The following is a 27,433-nucleotide window of genomic DNA, read 5'->3' as shown; positions in this document are numbered from 1 at the left end:
CTTGTCTGTAAATTTACAGGAGAATGAACTCCACCGCCTTGAGGAGGTCATCGATCACCTGAAGTCTCAGCGGCAGAAGGAGAAGCGGCAGAAGGCGGCACTGAGGGAGGACATAACCGCCCTGGAGAGCCAGAGAGAAGCGCTCAACCGGGAGGTCAAGGAGTCACGAGACACGGCCAAAAAACGCAAGCAGAAGTAAGCTACATTGTACCGCCACCACAACCGCTGTACGGTCCAAGGCCTCACACAGCAATGTCCTTCTTCAGGAGCTTTGTGGACGGTCATGTGGAGAGTCTGATCACAGAGCTGGAACTGGAGCGGTCCCTGCAGCGTCACCATAACATAGAGGACGAGATCGACTGCCTGGAGAAAACCCTCGTGAAGCGGCGAGCGGAGCTGCGAGAGGCCGACCGCCTGCTGGTCGGGGCCGAGAGCCAACTGAAGGATGCGCAGGAGAAGGTGAGCGCACAATCTAGAACAGGGCTGTGCACTCTAACCCCCATCAGAATTATTCACTTCCTTTTCAAGATCTCTGCTTGCTGTCAGTGGCTGTTTCCCAGTTTTTTTTTCTCTGATTTGGGGTATTTCCTTCCTTCTAGACTATGGACTTAGTTGAAAAATACAATGCAGCAAAGCAACAGCTGTGTCGGGCGGAGAGCGATGCGGAGGAGCTGGAGAGGAGGGCGCAGGAGACGGCAGAGAACCTGGTGAAAGCAGATCAGCAGCTGCGGTATGTACGGGCTCTGGTGCGACTACTGGGGCCCCGGCTCAGGGCTGTGATAATGATATGGGAGGTGTTCACAGGGTGCTGCAGGCTGACGCCCGGGACCTGGAGCAGTACAGAGCAGCGCAGGAGAACACCCTGCAGGGGGTCAACGGCATCATGGCCGCCAAAGACGCAGAGTTCCAGGCCCTGAACCGCAAGATGGAAGTCATGGCAGAAAGGTGAGAGCCGCCCGCCCCCGCCCCCCGGCTAGATCCGTCCTTTTCTCATGTTTGATTTTTTTCAGTCTTCAAAAACTGCAGGAAGAAATCCAAGCGGCCGAGGGGAAGGAGGAAGGACATCTCCAGACTCTGAAGGAGGTGGAGGACCTAGTGCTGGAGAAGAGAAGCTTGCTGGAACGACTGCTCTGCCAGGTAGGTGCCCGCTGTGTACATCACCCCTGCCTGGGACGGCATCAGGCGTGAACCGCACACCAACGCCGCCTCTGCCCATCACCCACAGATATCCGCACAGCAGGAGGAGGCGGCTGAGCTGGACCGGATCCTGGGCCAAAGGAAGCAGGAGCTTCAGCTCCTCCAGAGACACATTGAGCAGAAGAAAGTTGACCTGAAGGACGTCCTGCGGGAGGGCGAGCTGGAGGTGGCGGAGAAGAGGCAGGAGATAAAAGTAAGGGGGTGAAGCCGACATCCTGAAAGACGCACTCCCCATGTGGCGGGAGGACGAGCTGGAGGTGGCGGAGAAGAGGCAGGAGATAAAAGTAAGGGGGTGAAGCCGACATCCTGAAAGACGCACTCCCCATGTGGCGGGAGGGCGAGCTGGAGGTGGCGGAGAAGAGGCAGGAGATAAAAGTAAGGGGGTGAAGCCGACATCCTGAAAGACGCACTCCCCATGTGGCGGGAGGACGAGCTGGAGGTGGCGGAGAAGAGGCAGGAGATAAAAGTAAGGGGGTGAAGCCGACATCCTGAAAGACGCACTCCCCATGTGGCGGGAGGACGAGCTGGAGGTGGCGGAGAAGAGGCAGGAGATAAAAGTAAGGGGGTGAAGCCGACATCCTGAAAGACGCACTCCCCATGTGGCGGGAGGGCGAGCTGGAGGTGGCGGAGAAGAGGCAGGAGATAAAAGTAAGGGGGTGAAGCCGACATCCTGAAAGACGCACTCCCCATGTGGCGGGAGGGCGAGCTGGAGGTGGCGGAGAAGAGGCAGGAGATAAAAGTAAGGGGGTGAAGCCGACATCCTGAAAGACGCACTCCCCATGTGGCGGGAGGGCGAGCTGGAGGTGGCGGAGAAGAGGCAGGAGATAAAAGTAAGGGGGTGAAGCCGACATCCTGAAAGACGCACTCCCCATGTGGCGGGAGGGCGAGCTGGAGGTGGCGGAGAAGAGGCAGGAGATAAAAGTAAGGGGGTGAAGCCGACATCCCTGAAAGACGCACTCCCCATGTGGCGGGAGGGCGAGCTGGAGGTGGCGGAGAAGAGGCAGGAGATAAAAGTAAGGGGGTGAAGCCGACATCCTGAAAGACGCACTCCCCATGTGGCGGGAGGGCGAGCTGGAGGTGGCGGAGAAGAGGCAGGAGATAAAAGTAAGGGGGTGAAGCCGACATCCTGAAAGACGCACTCCCCATGTGGCGGGAGGGCGAGCTGGAGGTGGCGGAGAAGAGGCAGGAGATAAAAGTAAGGGGGTGAAGCCGACATCCTGAAAGACGCACTCCCCATGTGGCGGGAGGGCGAGCTGGAGGTGGCGGAGAAGAGGCAGGAGATAAAAGTAAGGGGGTGAAGCCGACATCCTGAAAGACGCACTCCCCATGTGGCGGGAGGGCGAGCTGGAGGTGGCGGAGAAGAGGCAGGAGATAAAAGTAAGGGGGTGAAGCCGACATCCTGAAAGACGCACTCCCCATGTGGCGGGAGGGCGAGCTGGAGGTGGCGGAGAAGAGGCAGGAGATAAAAGTAAGGGGGTGAAGCCGACATCCTGAAAGACGCACTCCCCATGTGGCGGGAGGGCGAGCTGGAGGTGGCGGAGAAGAGGCAGGAGATAAAAGTAAGGGGGTGAAGCCGACATCCTGAAAGACGCACTCCCCATGTGGCGGGAGGGCGAGCTGGAGGTGGCGGAGAAGAGGCAGGAGATAAAAGTAAGGGGGTGAAGCCGACATCCTGAAAGACGCACTCCCCATGTGGCGGGAGGGCGAGCTGGAGGTGGCGGAGAAGAGGCAGGAGATAAAAGTAAGGGGGTGAAGCCGACATCCTGAAAGACGCACTCCCCATGTGGCGGGAGGACGAGCTGGAGGTGGCGGAGAAGAGGCAGGAGATAAAAGTAAGGGGGTGAAGCCGACATCCTGAAAGACGCACTCCCCATGTGGCGGGAGGGCGAGCTGGAGGTGGCGGAGAAGAGGCAGGAGATAAAAGTAAGGGGGTGAAGCCGACATCCTGAAAGACGCACTCCCCATGTGGCGGGAGGGCGAGCTGGAGGTGGCGGAGAAGAGGCAGGAGATAAAAGTAAGGGGGTGAAGCCGACATCCTGAAAGACGCACTCCCCATGTGGCGGGAGGACGAGCTGGAGGTGGCGGAGAAGAGGCAGGAGATAAAAGTAAGGGGGTGAAGCCGACATCCTGAAAGACGCACTCCCCATGTGGCGGGAGGACGAGCTGGAGGTGGCGGAGAAGAGGCAGGAGATAAAAGTAAGGGGGTGAAGCCGACATCCTGAAAGACGCACTCCCCATGTGGCGGGAGGGCGAGCTGGAGGTGGCGGAGAAGAGGCAGGAGATAAAAGTAAGGGGGTGAAGCCGACATCCTGAAAGACGCACTCCCCATGTGGCCGGAGGGCGAGCTGGAGGTGGCGGAGAAGAGGCAGGAGATAAAAGTAAGGGGGTGAAGCCGACATCCTGAAAGACGCACTCCCCATGTGGCGGGAGGACGAGCTGGAGGTGGCGGAGAAGAGGCAGGAGATAAAAGTAAGGGGGTGAAGCCGACATCCTGAAAGACGCACTCCCCATGTGGCGGGAGGGCGAGCTGGAGGTGGCGGAGAAGAGGCAGGAGATAAAAGTAAGGGGGTGAAGCCGACATCCTGAAAGACGCACTCCCCATGTGGCGGGAGGGCGAGCTGGAGGTGGCGGAGAAGAGGCAGGAGATAAAAGTAAGGGGGTGAAGCCGACATCCTGAAAGACGCACTCCCCATGTGGCGGGAGGGCGAGCTGGAGGTGGCGGAGAAGAGGCAGGAGATAAAAGTAAGGGGGTGAAGCCGACATCCTGAAAGACGCACTCCCCATGTGGCCGGAGGGCGAGCTGGAGGTGGCGGAGAAGAGGCAGGAGATAAAAGTAAGGGGGTGAAGCCGACATCCTGAAAGACGCACTCCCCATGTGGCGGGAGGGCGAGCTGGAGGTGGCGGAGAAGAGGCAGGAGATAAAAGTAAGGGGGTGAAGCCGACATCCTGAAAGACGCACTCCCCATGTGGCGGGAGGACGAGCTGGAGGTGGCGGAGAAGAGGCAGGAGATAAAAGTAAGGGGGTGAAGCCGACATCCTGAAAGACGCACTCCCCATGTGGCGGGAGGGCGAGCTGGAGGTGGCGGAGAAGAGGCAGGAGATAAAAGTAAGGGGGTGAAGCCGACATCCTGAAAGACGCACTCCCCATGTGGCGGGAGGACGAGCTGGAGGTGGCGGAGAAGAGGCAGGAGATAAAAGTAAGGGGGTGAAGCCGACATCCTGAAAGACGCACTCCCCATGTGGCCGGAGGGCGAGCTGGAGGTGGCGGAGAAGAGGCAGGAGATAAAAGTAAGGGGGGGAAGCCGACATCCTGAAAGACGCACTCCCCATGTGGCGGGAGGGCGAGCTGGAGGTGGCGGAGAAGAGGCAGGAGATAAAAGTAAGGGGGTGAAGCCGACATCCTGAAAGACGCACTCCCCATGTGGCCGGAGGACGAGCTGGAGGTGGCGGAGAAGAGGCAGGAGATAAAAGTAAGGGGGTGAAGCCGACATCCTGAAAGACGCACTCCCCATGTGGCGGGAGGGCGAGCTGGAGGTGGCGGAGAAGAGGCAGGAGATAAAAGTAAGGGGGTGAAGCCGACATCCTGAAAGACGCACTCCCCATGTGGCGGGAGGACGAGCTGGAGGTGGCGGAGAAGAGGCAGGAGATAAAAGTAAGGGGGTGAAGCCGACATCCTGAAAGACGCACTCCCCATGTGGCGGGAGGGCGAGCTGGAGGTGGCGGAGAAGAGGCAGGAGATAAAAGTAAGGGGGTGAAGCCGACATCCTGAAAGACGCACTCCCCATGTGGCGGGAGGGCGAGCTGGAGGTGGCGGAGAAGAGGCAGGAGATAAAAGTAAGGGGGTGAAGCCGACATCCTGAAAGACGCACTCCCCATGTGGCGGGAGGGCGAGCTGGAGGTGGCGGAGAAGAGGCAGGAGATAAAAGTAAGGGGGTGAAGCCGACATCCTGAAAGACGCACTCCCCATGTGGCGGGAGGGCGAGCTGGAGGTGGCGGAGAAGAGGCAGGAGATAAAAGTAAGGGGGTGAAGCCGACATCCTGAAAGACGCACTCCCCATGTGGCGGGAGGGCGAGCTGGAGGTGGCGGAGAAGAGGCAGGAGATAAAAGTAAGGGGGTGAAGCCGACATCCTGAAAGACGCACTCCCCATGTGGCGGGAGGACGAGCTGGAGGTGGCGGAGAAGAGGCAGGAGATAAAAGTAAGGGGGTGAAGCCGACATCCTGAAAGACGCACTCCCCATGTGGCCGGAGGACGAGCTGGAGGTGGCGGAGAAGAGGCAGGAGATAAAAGTAAGGGGGTGAAGCCGACATCCTGAAAGACGCACTCCCCATGTGGCGGGAGGACGAGCTGGAGGTGGCGGAGAAGAGGCAGGAGATAAAAGTAAGGGGGTGAAGCCGACATCCTGAAAGACGCACTCCCCATGTGGCGGGAGGGCGAGCTGGAGGTGGCGGAGAAGAGGCAGGAGATAAAAGTAAGGGGGTGAAGCCGACATCCTGAAAGACGCACTCCCCATGTGGCGGGAGGACGAGCTGGAGGTGGCGGAGAAGAGGCAGGAGATAAAAGTAAGGGGGTGAAGCCGACATCCTGAAAGACGCACTCCCCATGTGGCGGGAGGACGAGCTGGAGCTGGCGGAGAAGAGGCAGGAGATAAAAGTAAGGGGGTGAAGCCGACATCCTGAAAGACGCACTCCCCATGTGGCGGGAGGACGAGCTGGAGGTGGCGGAGAAGAGGCAGGAGATAAAAGTAAGGGGGTGAAGCCGACATCCTGAAAGACGCACTCCCCATGTGGCGGGAGGGCGAGCTGGAGGTGGCGGAGAAGAGGCAGGAGATAAAAGTAAGGGGGTGAAGCCGACATCCTGAAAGACGCACTCCCCATGTGGCGGGAGGCCGAGCTGGAGGTGGCGGAGAAGAGGCAGGAGATAAAAGTAAGGGGGTGAAGCCGACATCCTGAAAGACGCACTCCCCATGTGGCGGGAGGGCGAGCTGGAGGTGGCGGAGAAGAGGCAGGAGATAAAAGTAAGGGGGTGAAGCCGACATCCTGAAAGACGCACTCCCCATGTGGCGGGAGGACGAGCTGGAGGTGGCGGAGAAGAGGCAGGAGATAAAAGTAAGGGGGTGAAGCCGACATCCTGAAAGACGCACTCCCCATGTGGCCGGAGGGCGAGCTGGAGGTGGCGGAGAAGAGGCAGGAGATAAAAGTAAGGGGGTGAAGCCGACATCCTGAAAGACGCACTCCCCATGTGGCGGGAGGGCGAGCTGGAGGTGGCGGAGAAGAGGCAGGAGATAAAAGTAAGGGGGTGAAGCCGACATCCTGAAAGACGCACTCCCCATGTGGCGGGAGGACGAGCTGGAGGTGGCGGAGAAGAGGCAGGAGATAAAAGTAAGGGGGTGAAGCCGACATCCTGAAAGACGCACTCCCCATGTGGCGGGAGGGCGAGCTGGAGGTGGCGGAGAAGAGGCAGGAGATAAAAGTAAGGGGGTGAAGCCGACATCCTGAAAGACGCACTCCCCATGTGGCGGGAGGGCGAGCTGGAGGTGGCGGAGAAGAGGCAGGAGATAAAAGTAAGGGGGTGAAGCCGACATCCTGAAAGACGCACTCCCCATGTGGCGGGAGGACGAGCTGGAGGTGGCGGAGAAGAGGCAGGAGATAAAAGTAAGGGGGTGAAGCCGACATCCTGAAAGACGCACTCCCCATGTGGCGGGAGGGCGAGCTGGAGGTGGCGGAGAAGAGGCAGGAGATAAAAGTAAGGGGGTGAAGCCGACATCCTGAAAGACGCACTCCCCATGTGGCGGGAGGACGAGCTGGAGGTGGCGGAGAAGAGGCAGGAGATAAAAGTAAGGGGGTGAAGCCGACATCCTGAAAGACGCACTCCCCATGTGGCGGGAGGACGAGCTGGAGGTGGCGGAGAAGAGGCAGGAGATAAAAGTAAGGGGGTGAAGCCGACATCCTGAAAGACGCACTCCCCATGTGGCGGGAGGACGAGCTGGAGGTGGCGGAGAAGAGGCAGGAGATAAAAGTAAGGGGGTGAAGCCGACATCCTGAAAGACGCACTCCCCATGTGGCGGGAGGGCGAGCTGGAGGTGGCGGAGAAGAGGCAGGAGATAAAAGTAAGGGGGTGAAGCCGACATCCTGAAAGACGCACTCCCCATGTGGCGGGAGGACGAGCTGGAGGTGGCGGAGAAGAGGCAGGAGATAAAAGTAAGGGGGTGAAGCCGACATCCTGAAAGACGCACTCCCCATGTGGCGGGAGGGCGAGCTGGAGGTGGCGGAGAAGAGGCAGGAGATAAAAGTAAGGGGGTGAAGCCGACATCCTGAAAGACGCACTCCCCATGTGGCGGGAGGGCGAGCTGGAGGTGGCGGAGAAGAGGCAGGAGATAAAAGTAAGGGGGTGAAGCCGACATCCTGAAAGACGCACTCCCCATGTGGCGGGAGGGCGAGCTGGAGGTGGCGGAGAAGAGGCAGGAGATAAAAGTAAGGGGGTGAAGCCGACATCCTGAAAGACGCACTCCCCATGTGGCGGGAGGGCGAGCTGGAGGTGGCGGAGAAGAGGCAGGAGATAAAAGTAAGGGGGTGAAGCCGACATCCTGAAAGACGCACTCCCCATGTGGCGGGAGGACGAGCTGGAGGTGGCGGAGAAGAGGCAGGAGATAAAAGTAAGGGGGTGAAGCCGACATCCTGAAAGACGCACTCCCCATGTGGCGGGAGGGCGAGCTGGAGGTGGCGGAGAAGAGGCAGGAGATAAAAGTAAGGGGGTGAAGCCGACATCCTGAAAGACGCACTCCCCATGTGGCGGGAGGGCGAGCTGGAGGTGGCGGAGAAGAGGCAGGAGATAAAAGTAAGGGGGTGAAGCCGACATCCTGAAAGACGCACTCCCCATGTGGCGGGAGGGCGAGCTGGAGGTGGCGGAGAAGAGGCAGGAGATAAAAGTAAGGGGGTGAAGCCGACATCCTGAAAGACGCACTCCCCATGTGGCGGGAGGGCGAGCTGGAGGTGGCGGAGAAGAGGCAGGAGATAAAAGTAAGGGGGTGAAGCCGACATCCTGAAAGACGCACTCCCCATGTGGCGGGAGGGCGAGCTGGAGGTGGCGGAGAAGAGGCAGGAGATAAAAGTAAGGGGGTGAAGCCGACATCCTGAAAGACGCACTCCCCATGTGGCGGGAGGACGAGCTGGAGGTGGCGGAGAAGAGGCAGGAGATAAAAGTAAGGGGGTGAAGCCGACATCCTGAAAGACGCACTCCCCATGTGGCGGGAGGGCGAGCTGGAGGTGGCGGAGAAGAGGCAGGAGATAAAAGTAAGGGGGTGAAGCCGACATCCTGAAAGACGCACTCCCCATGTGGCGGGAGGGCGAGCTGGAGGTGGCGGAGAAGAGGCAGGAGATAAAAGTAAGGGGGTGAAGCCGACATCCTGAAAGACGCACTCCCCATGTGGCGGGAGGGCGAGCTGGAGGTGGCGGAGAAGAGGCAGGAGATAAAAGTAAGGGGGTGAAGCCGACATCCTGAAAGACGCACTCCCCATGTGGCGGGAGGGCGAGCTGGAGGTGGCGGAGAAGAGGCAGGAGATAAAAGTAAGGGGGTGAAGCCGACATCCTGAAAGACGCACTCCCCATGTGGCGGGAGGGCGAGCTGGAGGTGGCGGAGAAGAGGCAGGAGATAAAAGTAAGGGGGTGAAGCCGACATCCTGAAAGACGCACTCCCCATGTGGCGGGAGGGCGAGCTGGAGGTGGCGGAGAAGAGGCAGGAGATAAAAGTAAGGGGGTGAAGCCGACATCCTGAAAGACGCACGCCCCATGTGGAGGAGGGCGAGCTGGAGGTGGCGGAGAAGAGGCAGGAGATAAAAGTAAGGGGGTGAAGCCGACATCCTGAAAGACGCACTCCCCATGTGGCGGGAGGACGAGCTGGAGGTGGCGGAGAAGAGGCAGGAGATAAAAGTAAGGGGGTGAAGCCGACATCCTGAAAGACGCACTCCCCATGTGGCGGGAGGGCGAGCTGGAGGTGGCGGAGAAGAGGCAGGAGATAAAAGTAAGGGGGTGAAGCCGACATCCTGAAAGACGCACTCCCCATGTGGCGGGAGGGCGAGCTGGAGGTGGCGGAGAAGAGGCAGGAGATAAAAGTAAGGGGGTGAAGCCGACATCCTGAAAGACGCACTCCCCATGTGGCGGGAGGGCGAGCTGGAGGTGGCGGAGAAGAGGCAGGAGATAAAAGTAAGGGGGTGAAGCCGACATCCTGAAAGACGCACTCCCCATGTGGCGGGAGGGCGAGCTGGAGGTGGCGGAGAAGAGGCAGGAGATAAAAGTAAGGGGGTGAAGCCGACATCCTGAAAGACGCACTCCCCATGTGGCGGGAGGACGAGCTGGAGGTGGCGGAGAAGAGGCAGGAGATAAAAGTAAGGGGGTGAAGCCGACATCCTGAAAGACGCACTCCCCATGTGGCGGGAGGGCGAGCTGGAGGTGGCGGAGAAGAGGCAGGAGATAAAAGTAAGGGGGTGAAGCCGACATCCTGAAAGACGCACTCCCCATGTGGCGGGAGGGCGAGCTGGAGGTGGCGGAGAAGAGGCAGGAGATAAAAGTAAGGGGGTGAAGCCGACATCCTGAAAGACGCACTCCCCATGTGGCGGGAGGGCGAGCTGGAGGTGGCGGAGAAGAGGCAGGAGATAAAAGTAAGGGGGTGAAGCCGACATCCTGAAAGACGCACTCCCCATGTGGCGGGAGGACGAGCTGGAGGTGGCGGAGAAGAGGCAGGAGATAAAAGTAAGGGGGTGAAGCCGACATCCTGAAAGACGCACTCCCCATGTGGCGGGAGGACGAGCTGGAGGTGGCGGAGAAGAGGCAGGAGATAAAAGTAAGGGGGTGAAGCCGACATCCTGAAAGACGCACTCCCCATGTGGCGGGAGGACGAGCTGGAGGTGGCGGAGAAGAGGCAGGAGATAAAAGTAAGGGGGTGAAGCCGACATCCTGAAAGACGCACTCCCCATGTGGCGGGAGGACGAGCTGGAGGTGGCGGAGAAGAGGCAGGAGATAAAAGTAAGGGGGTGAAGCCGACATCCTGAAAGACGCACTCCCCATGTGGCGGGAGGACGAGCTGGAGGTGGCGGAGAAGAGGCAGGAGATAAAAGTAAGGGGGTGAAGCCGACATCCTGAAAGACGCACTCCCCATGTGGCGGGAGGGCGAGCTGGAGGTGGCGGAGAAGAGGCAGGAGATAAAAGTAAGGGGGTGAAGCCGACATCCTGAAAGACGCACTCCCCATGTGGCGGGAGGGCGAGCTGGAGGTGGCGGAGAAGAGGCAGGAGATAAAAGTAAGGGGGTGAAGCCGACATCCTGAAAGACGCACTCCCCATGTGGCGGGAGGGCGAGCTGGAGGTGGCGGAGAAGAGGCAGGAGATAAAAGTAAGGGGGTGAAGCCGACATCCTGAAAGACGCACTCCCCATGTGGCGGGAGGGCGAGCTGGAGGTGGCGGAGAAGAGGCAGGAGATAAAAGTAAGGGGGTGAAGCCGACATCCTGAAAGACGCACTCCCCATGTGGCGGGAGGGCGAGCTGGAGGTGGCGGAGAAGAGGCAGGAGATAAAAGTAAGGGGGTGAAGCCGACATCCTGAAAGACGCACTCCCCATGTGGCGGGAGGGCGAGCTGGAGGTGGCGGAGAAGAGGCAGGAGATAAAAGTAAGGGGGTGAAGCCGACATCCTGAAAGACGCACTCCCCATGTGGCGGGAGGGCGAGCTGGAGGTGGCGGAGAAGAGGCAGGAGATAAAAGTAAGGGGGTGAAGCCGACATCCTGAAAGACGCACTCCCCATGTGGCGGGAGGGCGAGCTGGAGGTGGCGGAGAAGAGGCAGGAGATAAAAGTAAGGGGGTGAAGCCGACATCCTGAAAGACGCACTCCCCATGTGGCGGGAGGGCGAGCTGGAGGTGGCGGAGAAGAGGCAGGAGATAAAAGTAAGGGGGTGAAGCCGACATCCTGAAAGACGCACTCCCCATGTGGCGGGAGGGCGAGCTGGAGGTGGCGGAGAAGAGGCAGGAGATAAAAGTAAGGGGGTGAAGCCGACATCCTGAAAGACGCACTCCCCATGTGGCGGGAGGGCGAGCTGGAGGTGGCGGAGAAGAGGCAGGAGATAAAAGTAAGGGGGTGAAGCCGACATCCTGAAAGACGCACTCCCCATGTGGCGGGAGGGCGAGCTGGAGGTGGCGGAGAAGAGGCAGGAGATAAAAGTAAGGGGGTGAAGCCGACATCCTGAAAGACGCACTCCCCATGTGGCGGGAGGGCGAGCTGGAGGTGGCGGAGAAGAGGCAGGAGATAAAAGTAAGGGGGTGAAGCCGACATCCTGAAAGACGCACTCCCCATGTGGCGGGAGGGCGAGCTGGAGGTGGCGGAGAAGAGGCAGGAGATAAAAGTAAGGGGGTGAAGCCGACATCCTGAAAGACGCACTCCCCATGTGGCGGGAGGACGAGCTGGAGGTGGCGGAGAAGAGGCAGGAGATAAAAGTAAGGGGGTGAAGCCGACATCCTGAAAGACGCACTCCCCATGTGGCGGGAGGCGAGCTGGAGGTGGCGGAGAAGAGGCAGGAGATAAAAGTAAGGGGGTGAAGCCGACATCCTGAAAGACGCACTCCCCATGTGGCGGGAGGGCGAGCTGGAGGTGGCGGAGAAGAGGCAGGAGATAAAAGTAAGGGGGTGAAGCCGACATCCTGAAAGACGCACTCCCCATGTGGCGGGAGGGCGAGCTGGAGGTGGCGGAGAAGAGGCAGGAGATAAAAGTAAGGGGGTGAAGCCGACATCCTGAAAGACGCACTCCCCATGTGGCGGGAGGGCGAGCTGGAGGTGGCGGAGAAGAGGCAGGAGATAAAAGTAAGGGGGTGAAGCCGACATCCTGAAAGACGCACTCCCCATGTGGCGGGAGGGCGAGCTGGAGGTGGCGGAGAAGAGGCAGGAGATAAAAGTAAGGGGGTGAAGCCGACATCCTGAAAGACGCACTCCCCATGTGGCGGGAGGGCGAGCTGGAGGTGGCGGAGAAGAGGCAGGAGATAAAAGTAAGGGGGTGAAGCCGACATCCTGAAAGACGCACTCCCCATGTGGCGGGAGGGCGAGCTGGAGGTGGCGGAGAAGAGGCAGGAGATAAAAGTAAGGGGGTGAAGCCGACATCCTGAAAGACGCACTCCCCATGTGGCGGGAGGGCGAGCTGGAGGTGGCGGAGAAGAGGCAGGAGATAAAAGTAAGGGGGTGAAGCCGACATCCTGAAAGACGCACTCCCCATGTGGCGGGAGGGCGAGCTGGAGGTGGCGGAGAAGAGGCAGGAGATAAAAGTAAGGGGGTGAAGCCGACATCCTGAAAGACGCACTCCCCATGTGGCGGGAGGGCGAGCTGGAGGTGGCGGAGAAGAGGCAGGAGATAAAAGTAAGGGGGTGAAGCCGACATCCTGAAAGACGCACTCCCCATGTGGCGGGAGGGCGAGCTGGAGGTGGCGGAGAAGAGGCAGGAGATAAAAGTAAGGGGGTGAAGCCGACATCCTGAAAGACGCACTCCCCATGTGGCGGGAGGCGAGCTGGAGGTGGCGGAGAAGAGGCAGGAGATAAAAGTAAGGGGGTGAAGCCGACATCCTGAAAGACGCACTCCCCATGTGGCGGGAGGGCGAGCTGGAGGTGGCGGAGAAGAGGCAGGAGATAAAAGTAAGGGGGTGAAGCCGACATCCTGAAAGACGCACTCCCCATGTGGCGGGAGGGCGAGCTGGAGGTGGCGGAGAAGAGGCAGGAGATAAAAGTAAGGGGGTGAAGCCGACATCCTGAAAGACGCACTCCCCATGTGGCGGGAGGGCGAGCTGGAGGTGGCGGAGAAGAGGCAGGAGATAAAAGTAAGGGGGTGAAGCCGACATCCTGAAAGACGCACTCCCCATGTGGCGGGAGGGCGAGCTGGAGGTGGCGGAGAAGAGGCAGGAGATAAAAGTAAGGGGGTGAAGCCGACATCCTGAAAGACGCACTCCCCATGTGGCGGGAGGGCGAGCTGGAGGTGGCGGAGAAGAGGCAGGAGATAAAAGTAAGGGGGTGAAGCCGACATCCTGAAAGACGCACTCCCCATGTGGCGGGAGGCGAGCTGGAGGTGGCGGAGAAGAGGCAGGAGATAAAAGTAAGGGGGTGAAGCCGACATCCTGAAAGACGCACTCCCCATGTGGCGGGAGGGCGAGCTGGAGGTGGCGGAGAAGAGGCAGGAGATAAAAGTAAGGGGGTGAAGCCGACATCCTGAAAGACGCACTCCCCATGTGGCGGGAGGGCGAGCTGGAGGTGGCGGAGAAGAGGCAGGAGATAAAAGTAAGGGGGTGAAGCCGACATCCTGAAAGACGCACTCCCCATGTGGCGGGAGGGCGAGCTGGAGGTGGCGGAGAAGAGGCAGGAGATAAAAGTAAGGGGGTGAAGCCGACATCCTGAAAGACGCACTCCCCATGTGGCGGGAGGGCGAGCTGGAGGTGGCGGAGAAGAGGCAGGAGATAAAAGTAAGGGGGTGAAGCCGACATCCTGAAAGACGCACTCCCCATGTGGCGGGAGGGCGAGCTGGAGGTGGCGGAGAAGAGGCAGGAGATAAAAGTAAGGGGGTGAAGCCGACATCCTGAAAGACGCACTCCCCATGTGGCGGGAGGACGAGCTGGAGGTGGCGGAGAAGAGGCAGGAGATAAAAGTAAGGGGGTGAAGCCGACATCCTGAAAGACGCACTCCCCATGTGGCGGGAGGACGAGCTGGAGGTGGCGGAGAAGAGGCAGGAGATAAAAGTAAGGGGGTGAAGCCGACATCCTGAAAGACGCACTCCCCATGTGGCGGGAGGGCGAGCTGGAGGTGGCGGAGAAGAGGCAGGAGATAAAAGTAAGGGGGTGAAGCCGACATCCTGAAAGACGCACTCCCCATGTGGCGGGAGGGCGAGCTGGAGGTGGCGGAGAAGAGGCAGGAGATAAAAGTAAGGGGGTGAAGCCGACATCCTGAAAGACGCACTCCCCATGTGGCGGGAGGGCGAGCTGGAGGTGGCGGAGAAGAGGCAGGAGATAAAAGTAAGGGGGTGAAGCCGACATCCTGAAAGACGCACTCCCCATGTGGCGGGGAGGACGAGCTGGAGGTGGCGGAGAAGAGGCAGGAGATAAAAGTAAGGGGGTGAAGCCGACATCCTGAAAGACGCACTCCCCACGTGGCGGGAGGGCGAGCTGGAGGTGGCGGAGAAGAGGCAGGAGATAAAAGTAAGGGGGTGAAGCCGACATCCTGAAAGACGCACTCCCCATGTGGCGGGAGGGCGAGCTGGAGGTGGCGGAGAAGAGGCAGGAGATAAAAGTAAGGGGGTGAAGCCGACATCCTGAAAGACGCACTCCCCATGTGGCGGGAGGGCGAGCTGGAGGTGGCGGAGAAGAGGCAGGAGATAAAAGTAAGGGGGTGAAGCCGACATCCTGAAAGACGCACTCCCCATGTGGCGGGAGGGCGAGCTGGAGGTGGCGGAGAAGAGGCAGGAGATAAAAGTAAGGGGGTGAAGCCGACATCCTGAAAGACGCACTCCCCATGTGGCGGGAGGGCGAGCTGGAGGTGGCGGAGAAGAGGCAGGAGATAAAAGTAAGGGGGTGAAGCCGACATCCTGAAAGACGCACTCCCCATGTGGCGGGAGGGCGAGCTGGAGGTGGCGGAGAAGAGGCAGGAGATAAAAGTAAGGGGGTGAAGCCGACATCCTGAAAGACGCACTCCCCATGTGGCGGGAGGGCGAGCTGGAGGTGGCGGAGAAGAGGCAGGAGATAAAAGTAAGGGGGTGAAGCCGACATCCTGAAAGACGCACTCCCCATGTGGCGGGAGGGCGAGCTGGAGGTGGCGGAGAAGAGGCAGGAGATAAAAGTAAGGGGGTGAAGCCGACATCCTGAAAGACGCGCTCCCCATGTGGCGGGAGGACGAGCTGGAGGTGGCGGAGAAGAGGCAGGAGATAAAAGTAAGGGGGTGAAGCCGACATCCTGAAAGACGCACTCCCCATGTGGCGGGAGGGCGAGCTGGAGGTGGCGGAGAAGAGGCAGGAGATAAAAGTAAGGGGGTGAAGCCGACATCCTGAAAGACGCACTCCCCATGTGGCGGGAGGGCGAGCTGGAGGTGGCGGAGAAGAGGCAGGAGATAAAAGTAAGGGGGTGAAGCCGACATCCTGAAAGACGCACTCCCCATGTGGCGGGAGGGCGAGCTGGAGGTGGCGGAGAAGAGGCAGGAGATAAAAGTAAGGGGGTGAAGCCGACATCCTGAAAGACGCACTCCCCATGTGGCGGGAGGGCGAGCTGGAGGTGGCGGAGAAGAGGCAGGAGATAAAAGTAAGGGGGTGAAGCCGACATCCTGAAAGACGCACTCCCCATGTGGCGGGAGGGCGAGCTGGAGGTGGCGGAGAAGAGGCAGGAGATAAAAGTAAGGGGGTGAAGCCGACATCCTGAAAGACGCACTCCCCATGTGGCGGGAGGGCGAGCTGGAGGTGGCGGAGAAGAGGCAGGAGATAAAAGTAAGGGGGTGAAGCCGACATCCTGAAAGACGCACTCCCCATGTGGCGGGAGGACGAGCTGGAGGTGGCGGAGAAGAGGCAGGAGATAAAAGTAAGGGGGTGAAGCCGACATCCTGAAAGACGCACTCCCCATGTGGCGGGAGGGCGAGCTGGAGGTGGCGGAGAAGAGGCAGGAGATAAAAGTAAGGGGGTGAAGCCGACATCCTGAAAGACGCACTCCCCATGTGGCGGGAGGGCGAGCTGGAGGTGGCGGAGAAGAGGCAGGAGAGAGAAGTAAGGGGGTGAAGCGACATCCTGAAAGACGCACTCCCCATGTGGCGGGAGGACGAGCTGGAGGTGGCGGAGAAGAGGCAGGAGATAAAAGTAAGGGGGTGAAGCCGACATCCTGAAAGACGCACTCCCCATGTGGCGGGGAGGGCGAGCTGGAGGTGGCGGAGAAGAGGCAGGAGATAAAAGTAAGGGGGTGAAGCCGACATCCTGAAAGACGCACTCCCCATGTGGCGGGAGGGCGAGCTGGAGGTGGCGGAGAAGAGGCAGGAGATAAAAGTAAGGGGGTGAAGCCGACATCCTGAAAGACGCACTCCCCATGTGGCGGGAGGGCGAGCTGGAGGTGGCGGAGAAGAGGCAGGAGATAAAAGTAAGGGGGTGAAGCCGACATCCTGAAAGACGCACTCCCCATGTGGCGGGAGGGCGAGCTGGAGGTGGCGGAGAAGAGGCAGGAGATAAAAGTAAGGGGGTGAAGCCGACATCCTGAAAGACGCACTCCCCATGTGGCGGGAGGGCGAGCTGGAGGTGGCGGAGAAGAGGCAGGAGATAAAAGTAAGGGGGTGAAGCCGACATCCTGAAAGACGCACTCCCCATGTGGCGGGAGGGCGAGCTGGAGGTGGCGGAGAAGAGGCAGGAGATAAAAGTAAGGGGGTGAAGCCGACATCCTGAAAGACGCACTCCCCATGTGGCGGGAGGGCGAGCTGGAGGTGGCGGAGAAGAGGCAGGAGATAAAAGTAAGGGGGTGAAGCCGACATCCTGAAAGACGCACTCCCCATGTGGCGGGAGGCGAGCTGGAGGTGGCGGAGAAGAGGCAGGAGATAAAAGTAAGGGGGTGAAGCCGACATCCTGAAAGACGCACTCCCCATGTGGCGGGAGGGCGAGCTGGAGGTGGCGGAGAAGAGGCAGGAGATAAAAGTAAGGGGGTGAAGCCGACATCCTGAAAGACGCACTCCCCATGTGGCGGGAGGGCGAGCTGGAGGTGGCGGAAGAAGAGGCAGGAGATAAAAGTAAGGGGGTGAAGCCGACATCCTGAAAGACGCACTCCCCATGTGGCGGGAGGGCGAGCTGGAGGTGGCGGAGAAGAGGCAGGAGATAAAAGTAAGGGGGTGAAGCCGACATCCTGAAAGACGCACTCCCCATGTGGCGGGAGGACGAGCTGGAGGTGGCGGAGAAGAGGCAGGAGATAAAAGTAAGGGGGTGAAGCCGACATCCTGAAAGACGCACTCCCCATGTGGCGGGAGGACGAGCTGGAGGTGGCGGAGAAGAGGCAGGAGATAAAAGTAAGGGGGTGAAGCCGACATCCTGAAAGACGCACTCCCCATGTGGCGGGAGGACGAGCTGGAGGTGGCGGAGAAGAGGCAGGAGATAAAAGTAAGGGGGTGAAGCCGACATCCTGAAAGACGCACTCCCCATGTGGCGGGAGGACGAGCTGGAGGTGGCGGAGAAGAGGCAGGAGATAAAAGTAAGGGGGTGAAGCCGACATCCTGAAAGACGCACTCCCCATGTGGCGGGAGGGCGAGCTGGAGGTGGCGGAGAAGAGGCAGGAGATAAAAGTAAGGGGGTGAAGCCGACATCCTGAAGACGCACTCCCCATGTGGCGGGAGGGCGAGCTGGAGGTGGCGGAGAAGAGGCAGGAGATAAAAGTAAGGGGGTGAAGCCGACATCCTGAAAGACGCACTCCCCATGTGGCGGGAGGACGAGCTGGAGGTGGCGGAGAAGAGGCAGGAGATAAAAGTAAGGGGGTGAAGCCGACATCCTGAAAGACGCACTCCCCATGTGGCGGGAGGACGAGCTGGAGGTGGCGGAGAAGAGGCAGGAGATAAAAGTAAGGGGGTGAAGCCGACATCCTGAAAGACGCACTCCCCATGTGGCGGGAGGACGAGCTGGAGGTGGCGGAGAAGAGGCAGGAGATAAAAGTAAGGGGGTGAAGCCGACATCCTGAAAGACGCACTCCCCATGTGGCGGGAGGACGAGCTGGAGGTGGCGGAGAAGAGGCAGGAGATAAAAGTAAGGGGGTGAAGCCGACATCCTGAAAGACGCACTCCCCATGTGGCGGGAGGGCGAGCTGGAGGTGGCGGAGAAGAGGCAGGAGATAAAAGTAAGGGGGTGAAGCCGACATCCTGAAAGACGCACTCCCCATGTGGCGGAGGGCGAGCTGGAGGTGGCGGAGAAGAGGCAGGAGATAAAAGTAAGGGGGTGAAGCCGACATCCTGAAAGACGCACTCCCCATGTGGCGGGAGGGCGAGCTGGAGGTGGCGGAGAAGAGGCAGGAGATAAAAGTAAGGGGGTGAAGCCGACATCCTGAAAGACGCACTCCCCATGTGGCGGGAGGGCGAGCTGGAGGTGGCGGAGAAGAGGCAGGAGATAAAAGTAAGGGGGTGAAGCCGACATCCTGAAAGACGCACTCCCCATGTGGCGGGAGGACGAGCTGGAGGTGGCGGAGAAGAGGCAGGAGATAAAAGTAAGGGGGTGAAGCCGACATCCTGAAAGACGCACTCCCCATGTGGCGGGAGGGCGAGCTGGAGGTGGCGGAGAAGAGGCAGGAGATAAAAGTAAGGGGGTGAAGCCGACATCCTGAAAGACGCACTCCCATGTGGCGGGAGGGCGAGCTGGAGGTGGCGGAGAAGAGGCAGGAGATAAAAGTAAGGGGGTGAAGCCGACATCCTGAAAGACGCACTCCCCATGTGGCGGGAGGGCGAGCTGGAGGTGGCGGAGAAGAGGCAGGAGATAAAAGTAAGGGGGTGAAGCCGACATCCTGAAAGACGCACTCCCCATGTGGCGGGAGGGCGAGCTGGAGGTGGCGGAGAAGAGGCAGGAGATAAAAGTAAGGGGGTGAAGCCGACATCCTGAAAGACGCACTCCCCATGTGGCGGGAGGGCGAGCTGGAGGTGGCGGAGAAGAGGCAGGAGATAAAAGTAAGGGGGTGAAGCCGACATCCTGAAAGACGCACTCCCCATGTGGCGGGAGGACGAGCTGGAGGTGGCGGAGAAGAGGCAGGAGATAAAAGTAAGGGGGTGAAGCCGACATCCTGAAAGACGCACTCCCCATGTGGCGGGAGGACGAGCTGGAGGTGGCGGAGAAGAGGCAGGAGATAAAAGTAAGGGGGTGAAGCCGACATCCTGAAAGACGCACTCCCCATGTGGCGGGAGGGCGAGCTGGAGGTGGCGGAGAAGAGGCAGGAGATAAAAGTAAGGGGGTGAAGCCGACATCCTGAAAGACGCACTCCCCATGTGGCCGGAGGGCGAGCTGGAGGTGGCGGAGAAGAGGCAGGAGATAAAAGTAAGGGGGTGAAGCCGACATCCTGAAAGACGCACTCCCCATGTGGCGGGAGGGCGAGCTGGAGGTGGCGGAGAAGAGGCAGGAGATAAAAGTAAGGGGGTGAAGCCGACATCCTGAAAGACGCACTCCCCATGTGGCGGGAGGACGAGCTGGAGGTGGCGGAGAAGAGGCAGGAGATAAAAGTAAGGGGGTGAAGCCGACATCCTGAAAGACGCACTCCCCATGTGGCGGGAGGACGAGCTGGAGGTGGCGGAGAAGAGGCAGGAGATAAAAGTAAGGGGGTGAAGCCGACATCCTGAAAGACGCACTCCCCATGTGGCGGGAGGACGAGCTGGAGGTGGCGGAGAAGAGGCAGGAGATAAAAGTAAGGGGGTGAAGCCGACATCCTGAAAGACGCACTCCCCATGTGGCGGGAGGACGAGCTGGAGGTGGCGGAGAAGAGGCAGGAGATAAAAGTAAGGGGGTGAAGCCGACATCCTGAAAGACGCACTCCCCATGTGGCGGGAGGGCGAGCTGGAGGTGGCGGAGAAGAGGCAGGAGATAAAAGTAAGGGGTGAAGCCGACATCCTGAAAGACGCACTCCCCATGTGGCGGGAGGGCGAGCTGGAGGTGGCGGAGAAGAGGCAGGAGATAAAAGTAAGGGGGTGAAGCCGACATCCTGAAAGACGCACTCCCCATGTGGCGGGAGGGCGAGCTGGAGGTGGCGGAGAAGAGGCAGGAGATAAAAGTAAGGGGGTGAAGCCGACATCCTGAAAGACGCACTCCCCATGTGGCGGGAGGGCGAGCTGGAGGTGGCGGAGAAGAGGCAGGAGATAAAAGTAAGGGGGTGAAGCCGACATCCTGAAAGACGCACTCCCCATGTGGCGGGAGGACGAGCTGGAGGTGGCGGAGAAGAGGCAGGAGATAAAAGTAAGGGGGTGAAGCCGACATCCTGAAAGACGCACTCCCCATGTGGCGGGAGGGCGAGCTGGAGGGGGCGGAGAAGAGGCAGGAGATAAAAGTAAGGGGGTGAAGCCGACATCCTGAAAGACGCACTCCCCATGTGGCGGGAGGGCGAGCTGGAGGTGGCGGAGAAGAGGCAGGAGATAAAAGTAAGGGGGTGAAGCCGACATCCTGAAAGACGCACTCCCCATGTGGCGGGAGGGCGAGCTGGAGGTGGCGGAGCAGAGGCAGGAGATAAAAGTAAGGGGGTGAAGCCGACATCCTGAAAGACGCACTCCCCATGTGGCGGGAGGGCGAGCTGGAGGTGGCGGAGAAGAGGCAGGAGATAAAAGTAAGGGGGTGAAGCCGACATCCTGAAAGACGCACTCCCCATGTGGCGGGAGGGCGAGCTGGAGGTGGCGGAGAAGAGGCAGGAGATAAAAGTAAGGGGGTGAAGCCGACATCCTGAAAGACGCACTCCCCATGTGGCGGGAGGACGAGCTGGAGGTGGCGGAGAAGAGGCAGGAGATAAAAGTAAGGGGGTGAAGCCGACATCCTGAAAGACGCACTCCCCATGTGGCGGATAGGACGAGCTGGAGGTGGCGGAGAAGAGGCAGGAGATAAAAGTAAGGGGGTGAAGCCGACATCCTGAAAGACGCACTCCCCATGTGGCGGGAGGGCGAGCTGGAGGTGGCGGAGAAGAGGCAGGAGATAAAAGTAAGGGGGTGAAGCCGACATCCTGAAAGACGCACTCCCATGTGGCGGAGGGCGAGCTGGAGGTGGCGGAGGAGAGGCAGGAGATAAAAGTAAGGGGGTGAAGCCGACATCCTGAAAGACGCACTCCCCATGTGGCGGGAGGACGAGCTGGAGGTGGCGGAGAAGAGGCAGGAGATAAAAGTAAGGGGGTGAAGCCGACATCCTGAAAGACGCACTCCCCATGTGGCGGGAGGGCGAGCTGGAGGTGGCGGAGAAGAGGCAGGAGATAAAAGTAAGGGGGTGAAGCCGACATCCTGAAAGACGCACTCCCCATGTGGCGGGAGGACGAGCTGGAGGTGGCGGAGAAGAGGCAGGAGATAAAAGTAAGGGGGTGAAGCCGACATCCTGAAAGACGCACTCCCCATGTGTCGGGAGGACGAGCTGGAGGTGGCGGAGAAGAGGCAGGAGATAAAAGTAAGGGGGTGAAGCCGACATCCTGAAAGACGCACTCCCCATGTGGCGGGAGGACGAGCTGGAGGTGGCGGAGAAGAGGCAGGAGATAAAAGTAAGGGGGTGAAGCCGACATCCTGAAAGACGCACTCCCCATGTGGCGGGAGGACGAGCTGGAGGTGGCGGAGAAGAGGCAGGAGATAAAAGTAAGGGGGTGAAGCCGACATCCTGAAAGACGCACTCCCCATGTGGCGGGAGGGCGAGCTGGAGGTGGCGGAGAAGAGGCAGGAGATAAAAGTAAGGGGGTGAAGCCGACATCCTGAAAGACGCACTCCCCATGTGGCCGGAGGGCGAGCTGGAGGTGGCGGAGAAGAGGCAGGAGATAAAAGTAAGGGGGTGAAGCCGACATCCTGAAAGACGCACTCCCCATGTGGCGGGAGGGCGAGCTGGAGGTGGCGGAGAAGAGGCAGGAGATAAAAGTAAGGGGTGAAGCCGACATCCTGAAGACGCACTCCCCATGTGGCGGGAGGGCGAGCTGGAGTGGCGGAGAAGAGGCAGGAGATAAAAGTAAGGGGGTGAAGCCGACATCCTGAAAGACGCACTCCCCATGTGGCGGGAGGGCGAGCTGGAGGTGGCGGAGAAGAGGCAGGAGATAAAAGTAAGGGGGTGAAGCCGACATCCTGAAAGACGCACTCCCCATGTGGCGGGAGGGCGAGCTGGAGGTGGCGGAGAAGAGGCAGGAGATAAAAGTAAGGGGGTGAAGCCGACATCCTGAAAGACGCACTCCCCATGTGGCGGGAGGGCGAGCTGGAGGTGGCGGAGAAGAGGCAGGAGATAAAAGTAAGGGGGTGAAGCCGACATCCTGAAAGACGCACTCCCCATGTGGCGGGAGGGCGAGCTGGAGGTGGCGGAGAAGAGGCAGGAGATAAAAGTAAGGGGGTGAAGCCGACATCCTGAAAGACGCACTCCCCATGTGGCGGGAGGACGAGCTGGAGGTGGCGGAGAAGAGGCAGGAGATAAAAGTAAGGGGGTGAAGCCGACATCCTGAAAGACGCACTCCCCATGTGGCGGGAGGGCGAGCTGGACGTGGCGGAGAAGAGGCAGGAGATAAAAGTAAGGGGGTGAAGCCGACATCCTGAAAGACGCACTCCCCATGTGGCGGGAGGGCGAGCTGGAGGTGGCGGAGAAGAGGCAGGAGATAAAAGTAAGGGGGTGAAGCCGACATCCTGAAAGACGCACTCCCCATGTGGCGGGAGGACGAGCTGGGGGTGGCGGAGAAGAGGCAGGAGATAAAAGTAAGGGGGTGAAGCCGACATCCTGAAAGACGCACTCCCCATGTGGCGGGAGGGCGAGCTGGAGGTGGCGGAGAAGAGGCAGGAGATAAAAGTAAGGGGGTGAAGCCGACATCCTGAAAGACGCACTCCCCATGTGGCGGGGAGGGCGAGCTGGAGGTGGCGGAGAAGAGGCAGGAGATAAAAGTAAGGGGGTGAAGCCGACATCCTGAAAGACGCACTCCCCATGTGGCGGGAGGGCGAGCTGGAGGTGGCGGAGAAGAGGCAGGAGATAAAAGTAAGGGGGTGAAGCCGACATCCTGAAAGACGCACTCCCCATGTGGCGGGAGGACGAGCTGGAGGTGGCGGAGAAGAGGCAGGAGATAAAAGTAAGGGGGTGAAGCCGACATCCTGAAAGACGCACTCCCCATGTGGCCGGGAGGGCGAGCTGGAGGTGGCGGAGAAGAGGCAGGAGATAAAAGTAAGGGGGTGAAGCCGACATCCTGAAAGACGCACTCCCCATGTGGCGGGAGGACGAGCTGGAGGTGGCGGAGAAGAGGCAGGAGATAAAAGTAAGGGGGTGAAGCCGACATCCTGAAAGACGCACTCCCCATGTGGCGGGAGGACGAGCTGGAGGTGGCGGAGAAGAGGCAGGAGATAAAAGTAAGGGGGTGAAGCCGACATCCTGAAAGACGCACTCCCCATGTGGCGGGAGGACGAGCTGGAGGTGGCGGAGAAGAGGCAGGAGATAAAAGTAAGGGGGTGAAGCCGACATCCTGAAAGACGCACTCCCCATGTGGCGGGAGGGCGAGCTGGAGGTGGCGGAGAAGAGGCAGGAGATAAAAGTAAGGGGGTGAAGCCGACATCCTGAAAGACGCACTCCCCATGTGGCGGGAGGGCGAGCTGGAGGTGGCGGAGAAGAGGCAGGAGATAAAAGTAAGGGGGTGAAGCCGACATCCTGAAAGACGCACTCCCCATGTGGCGGGAGGGCGAGCTGGAGGTGGCGGAGAAGAGGCAGGAGATAAAAGTAAGGGGGTGAAGCCGACATCCTGAAAGACGCACTCCCCATGTGGCGGGAGGGCGAGCTGGGGGTGGCGGAGAAGAGGCAGGAGATAAAAGTAAGGGGGTGAAGCCGACATCCTGAAAGACGCACTCCCCATGTGGCGGGAGGGCGAGCTGGAGGTGGCGGAGAAGAGGCAGGAGATAAAAGTAAGGGGGTGAAGCCGACATCCTGAAAGACGCACTCCCCATGTGGCGGGAGGACGAGCTGGAGGTGGCGGAGAAGAGGCAGGAGATAAAAGTAAGGGGGTGAAGCCGACATCCTGAAAGACGCACTCCCCATGTGGCGGGAGGGCGAGCTGGAGGTGGCGGAGAAGAGCAGGAGATAAAAGTAAGGGGGTGAAGCCGACATCCTGAAAGACGCACTCCCCATGTGGCGGGGAGGGCGAGCTGGAGGTGGCGGAGAAGGGGCAGGAGATAAAAGCAAGGGGGGTGAAGCCGACATCCTGAAAGACGCACTCCCCATGTGGCGGGAGGGCGAGCTGGAGGTGGCGGAGAAGAGGCAGGAGATAAAAGTAAGGGGGTGAAGCCGACATCCTGAAAGACGCACTCCCCATGTGGCGGGAGGGCGAGCTGGAGGTGGCGGAGAAGAGGCAGGAGATAAAAGTAAGGGGGTGAAGCCGACATCCTGAAAGACGCACTCCCCATGTGGCGGGAGGACGAGCTGGAGGTGGCGGAGAAGAGGCAGGAGATAAAAGTAAGGGGGTGAAGCCGACATCCTGAAAGACGCACTCCCCATGTGGCGGGAGGGCGAGCTGGAGGTGGCGGAGAAGAGGCAGGAGATAAAAGTAAGGGGGGGAAGCCGACATCCTGAAAGACGCACTCCCCATGTGGCGGGAGGGCGAGCTGGAGGTGGCGGAGAAGAGGCAGGAGATAAAAGTAAGGGGGTGAAGCCGACATCCTGAAAGACGCACTCCCCATGTGGCGGGAGGCGAGCTGGAGGTGGCGGAGAAGAGGCAGGAGATAAAGTAAGGGGGTGAAGCCGACATCCTGAAAGACGCACTCCCCATGTGGCGGGAGGGCGAGCTGGAGGTGGCGGAGAAGAGGCAGGAGATAAAAGTAAGGGGGTGAAGCCGACATCCTGAAAGACGCACTCCCCATGTGGCGGGAGGACGAGCTGGAGGTGGCGGAGAAGAGGCAGGAGATAAAAGTAAGGGGGTGAAGCCGACATCCTGAAAGACGCACTCCCCATGTGGCGGGAGGGCGAGCTGGAGGTGGCGGAGAAGAGGCAGGAGATAAAAGTAAGGGGGGTGAAGCCGACATCCTGAAAGACGCACTCCCCATGTGCGGGAGGACGAGCTGGAGGTGGCGGAGAAGAGGCAGGAGATAAAAGTAAGGGGGTGAAGCCGACATCCTGAAGACGCACTCCCCCATTTGGCGGGAGGGCGAGCTGGAGGTGGCGGAGAAGAGGCAGGAGATAAAAGTAAGGGGGTGAAGCCGACATCCTGAAAGACGCACTCCCCATGTGGCGGAGAGGGCGAGCTGGAGGTGGCGGAGAAGAGGCAGGAGATAAAAGTAAGGGGGTGAAGCCGACATCCTGAAAGACGCACTCCCCATGTGGCGGTGAGGACGAGCTGGAGGTGGCGGAGAAGAGGCAGGAGATAAAAGTAAGGGGGGTGAAGCCGACATCCTGAAAGACGCACTCCCCATGTGGCGGGAGGGCGAGCTGGAGGTGGCGGAGAAGAGGCAGGAGATAAAAGTAAGGGGGTGAAGCCGACATCCTGAAAGACGCACTCCCCATGTGGCGGGAGGACGAGCTGGAGGTGGCGGAGAAGAGGCAGGAGATAAAAGTAAGGGGGTGAAGCCGACATCCTGAAAGACGCACTCCCCATGTGGCGGGGAGGGCGAGCTGGAGGTGGCGGAGAAGAGGCAGGAGATAAAAGTAAGGGGGTGAAGCCGACATCCTGAAAGACGCACTCCCCATGTGGCGGGTGAGGGCGAGCTGGAGGTGGCGGAGAAGAGGGCAGGAGATAAAAGTAAGGGGGTGAAGCCGACATCCTGAAAGACGCACTCCCCATGTGGCGGAGAGGCGAGCTGGAGGTGGCGGAGAAGAGGCAGGAGATAAAAGTAAGGGGGTGAAGCCGACATCCTGAAAGACGCACTCCCCATGTGGCGGGGAGGGCGAGCTGGAGGTGGCGGAGAAGAGGCAGGAGATAAAAGTAAGGGGGTGAAGCCGACATCCTGAAAGACGCACTCCCCATGTGGCGGGAGGGCGAGCTGGAGGTGGCGGAGAAGAGGCAGGAGATAAAAGTAAGGGGGGTGAAGCCGACATCCTGAAAGACGCACTCCCCATGTGGCGGGAGGGCGAGCTGGAGGTGGCGGAGAAGAGGCAGGAGATAAAAGTAAGGGGGTGAAGCCGACATCCTGAAAGACGCACTCCCCATGTGGCGGGAGGGCGAGCTGGAGGTGGCGGAGAAGAGGCAGGAGATAAAAGTAAGGGGGTGAAGCCGACATCCTGAAAGACGCACTCCCCATGTGGCGGGAGGGCGAGCTGGAGGTGGCGGAGAAGAGGCAGGAGATAAAAGTAAGGGGGTGAAGCCGACATCCTGAAAGACGCACTCCCCATGTGGCTTTCTTCTCAAAACCTAAAGAGATGTCTCCAAGTCTGGTCCACACTATTCAGGAGCCCGCTCCAAACGTACTCTGCTCCGAATGCCCAGTAGATGGGCGAGTCCGTCTAAAAGGGCGCCATCCCCCAATATATAGACTAGAACCTTCAGGATCCCAGGTGCAGATCCATGAGGCAAAACAGAAAATGGCTGCGCACCGTTATAGATACAAACAATAGAGCTAGAAATGGGGGTCATTCTAGATAAAGTGGTACAATCCCGACTAGAAAATGAGTAATGGAAGCTCTTGGCGCACATACGTGTCGGGCCCACCTACCAGGCGTCAAGGTGGCTTCCGCAGTGAGACAGTTTCTGTAGTGATAGGGACCCATCTGCGGAAGCCACCTTGACGCCTGGTAGGTGGGCCCGACACGTATGTGCGCCAAGAGCTTCCATTACTCATTTCTAGTCGGGATTGTACCACTTTTATCTAGAATGACCCCCATTTCTTAGCTCTATTGTTTGTATCTATAACGGTGCGCAGCCATTTTCTGTTTGCCCCATGGATCTGCACCTGGGATCCTGAAGGTTCTAGTCTATATTTTCTTGCACTACAAGTCTGGTCCGCCATCTTTATCTGCCTGTTCCGAACTCCTTGCCATTACGCTACAAGTCCCCGAATATTGTTTGTCTGAGGGGGGGGCATTCCCTCCGTGATGTTGGTTCCACCCACTGATCCTCCTCCTGGACCTTGTGATGTCACTCGGTCATGTCACCCTCTTTCCAGACATCAGAAGAAACTAATATTATAGAACGGATGGCGCGGCGCTGTGCCTGCGCTGGTTGTTTCATGTATCCGCTAAGTGTGACCCATGTGACTTCACCTGTGAAAAGGCCCTTGCAGCTCAGCGGATGAGTCCTCCTTCAGACTCTGCTTGGAGTATAAGGTCTCAGTCACACGTCAGTGTTCGCTCAGTGATTTCCATCAGTGACCTGAGCCAGAACCAGGTGCGGCTCTAACCAGAACAGGAGCAGATATGTCCGGCTCCAATCCTGGCTAACAATCACTGACCAAACACTGACGTGTGATGAGCTGCAGGACAGAATGGTCAGTCCTAAGTCACGTGATGCAGTAAGGCCCCATTCACACATCCGCAATTTCGTTCCACATTTGCGGAACAGAATTGCGGAGCCATTCATTTCTATGGGGCAGCACGATGTGCTGCCCAGATACGGAATTGCGGACGCCGCACTTCCAGGTCCGCA

The 27,433-nt window shown here is 59.6% G+C and overlaps 1 protein-coding gene across 1 annotated transcript in view; it reads left to right on the top strand.

Annotated features, from left to right (window-relative positions):
• The window catches only part of CNTRL (centriolin), a 109,808-nt gene that overhangs the window by 60,874 nt on the left and 21,501 nt on the right, over positions 1 to 27,433 (top strand). The window contains 6 exon segments of the mRNA XM_040406034.1: positions 20 to 195; positions 267 to 459; positions 600 to 730; positions 805 to 945; positions 1,011 to 1,137; positions 1,226 to 1,390. Of these exon segments, the coding sequence (XP_040261968.1) occupies positions 20 to 195; positions 267 to 459; positions 600 to 730; positions 805 to 945; positions 1,011 to 1,137; positions 1,226 to 1,390 (933 nt within the window).

Source organism: Bufo bufo, chromosome 8, assembly GCF_905171765.1.
Source record: "Bufo bufo chromosome 8, aBufBuf1.1, whole genome shotgun sequence".
NCBI lineage: Eukaryota > Metazoa > Chordata > Amphibia > Anura > Bufonidae > Bufo > Bufo bufo.
The sequence above is the reverse complement of the archived record's forward strand: the minus strand, read 5'-3'. Positions and strand labels throughout refer to the sequence as shown.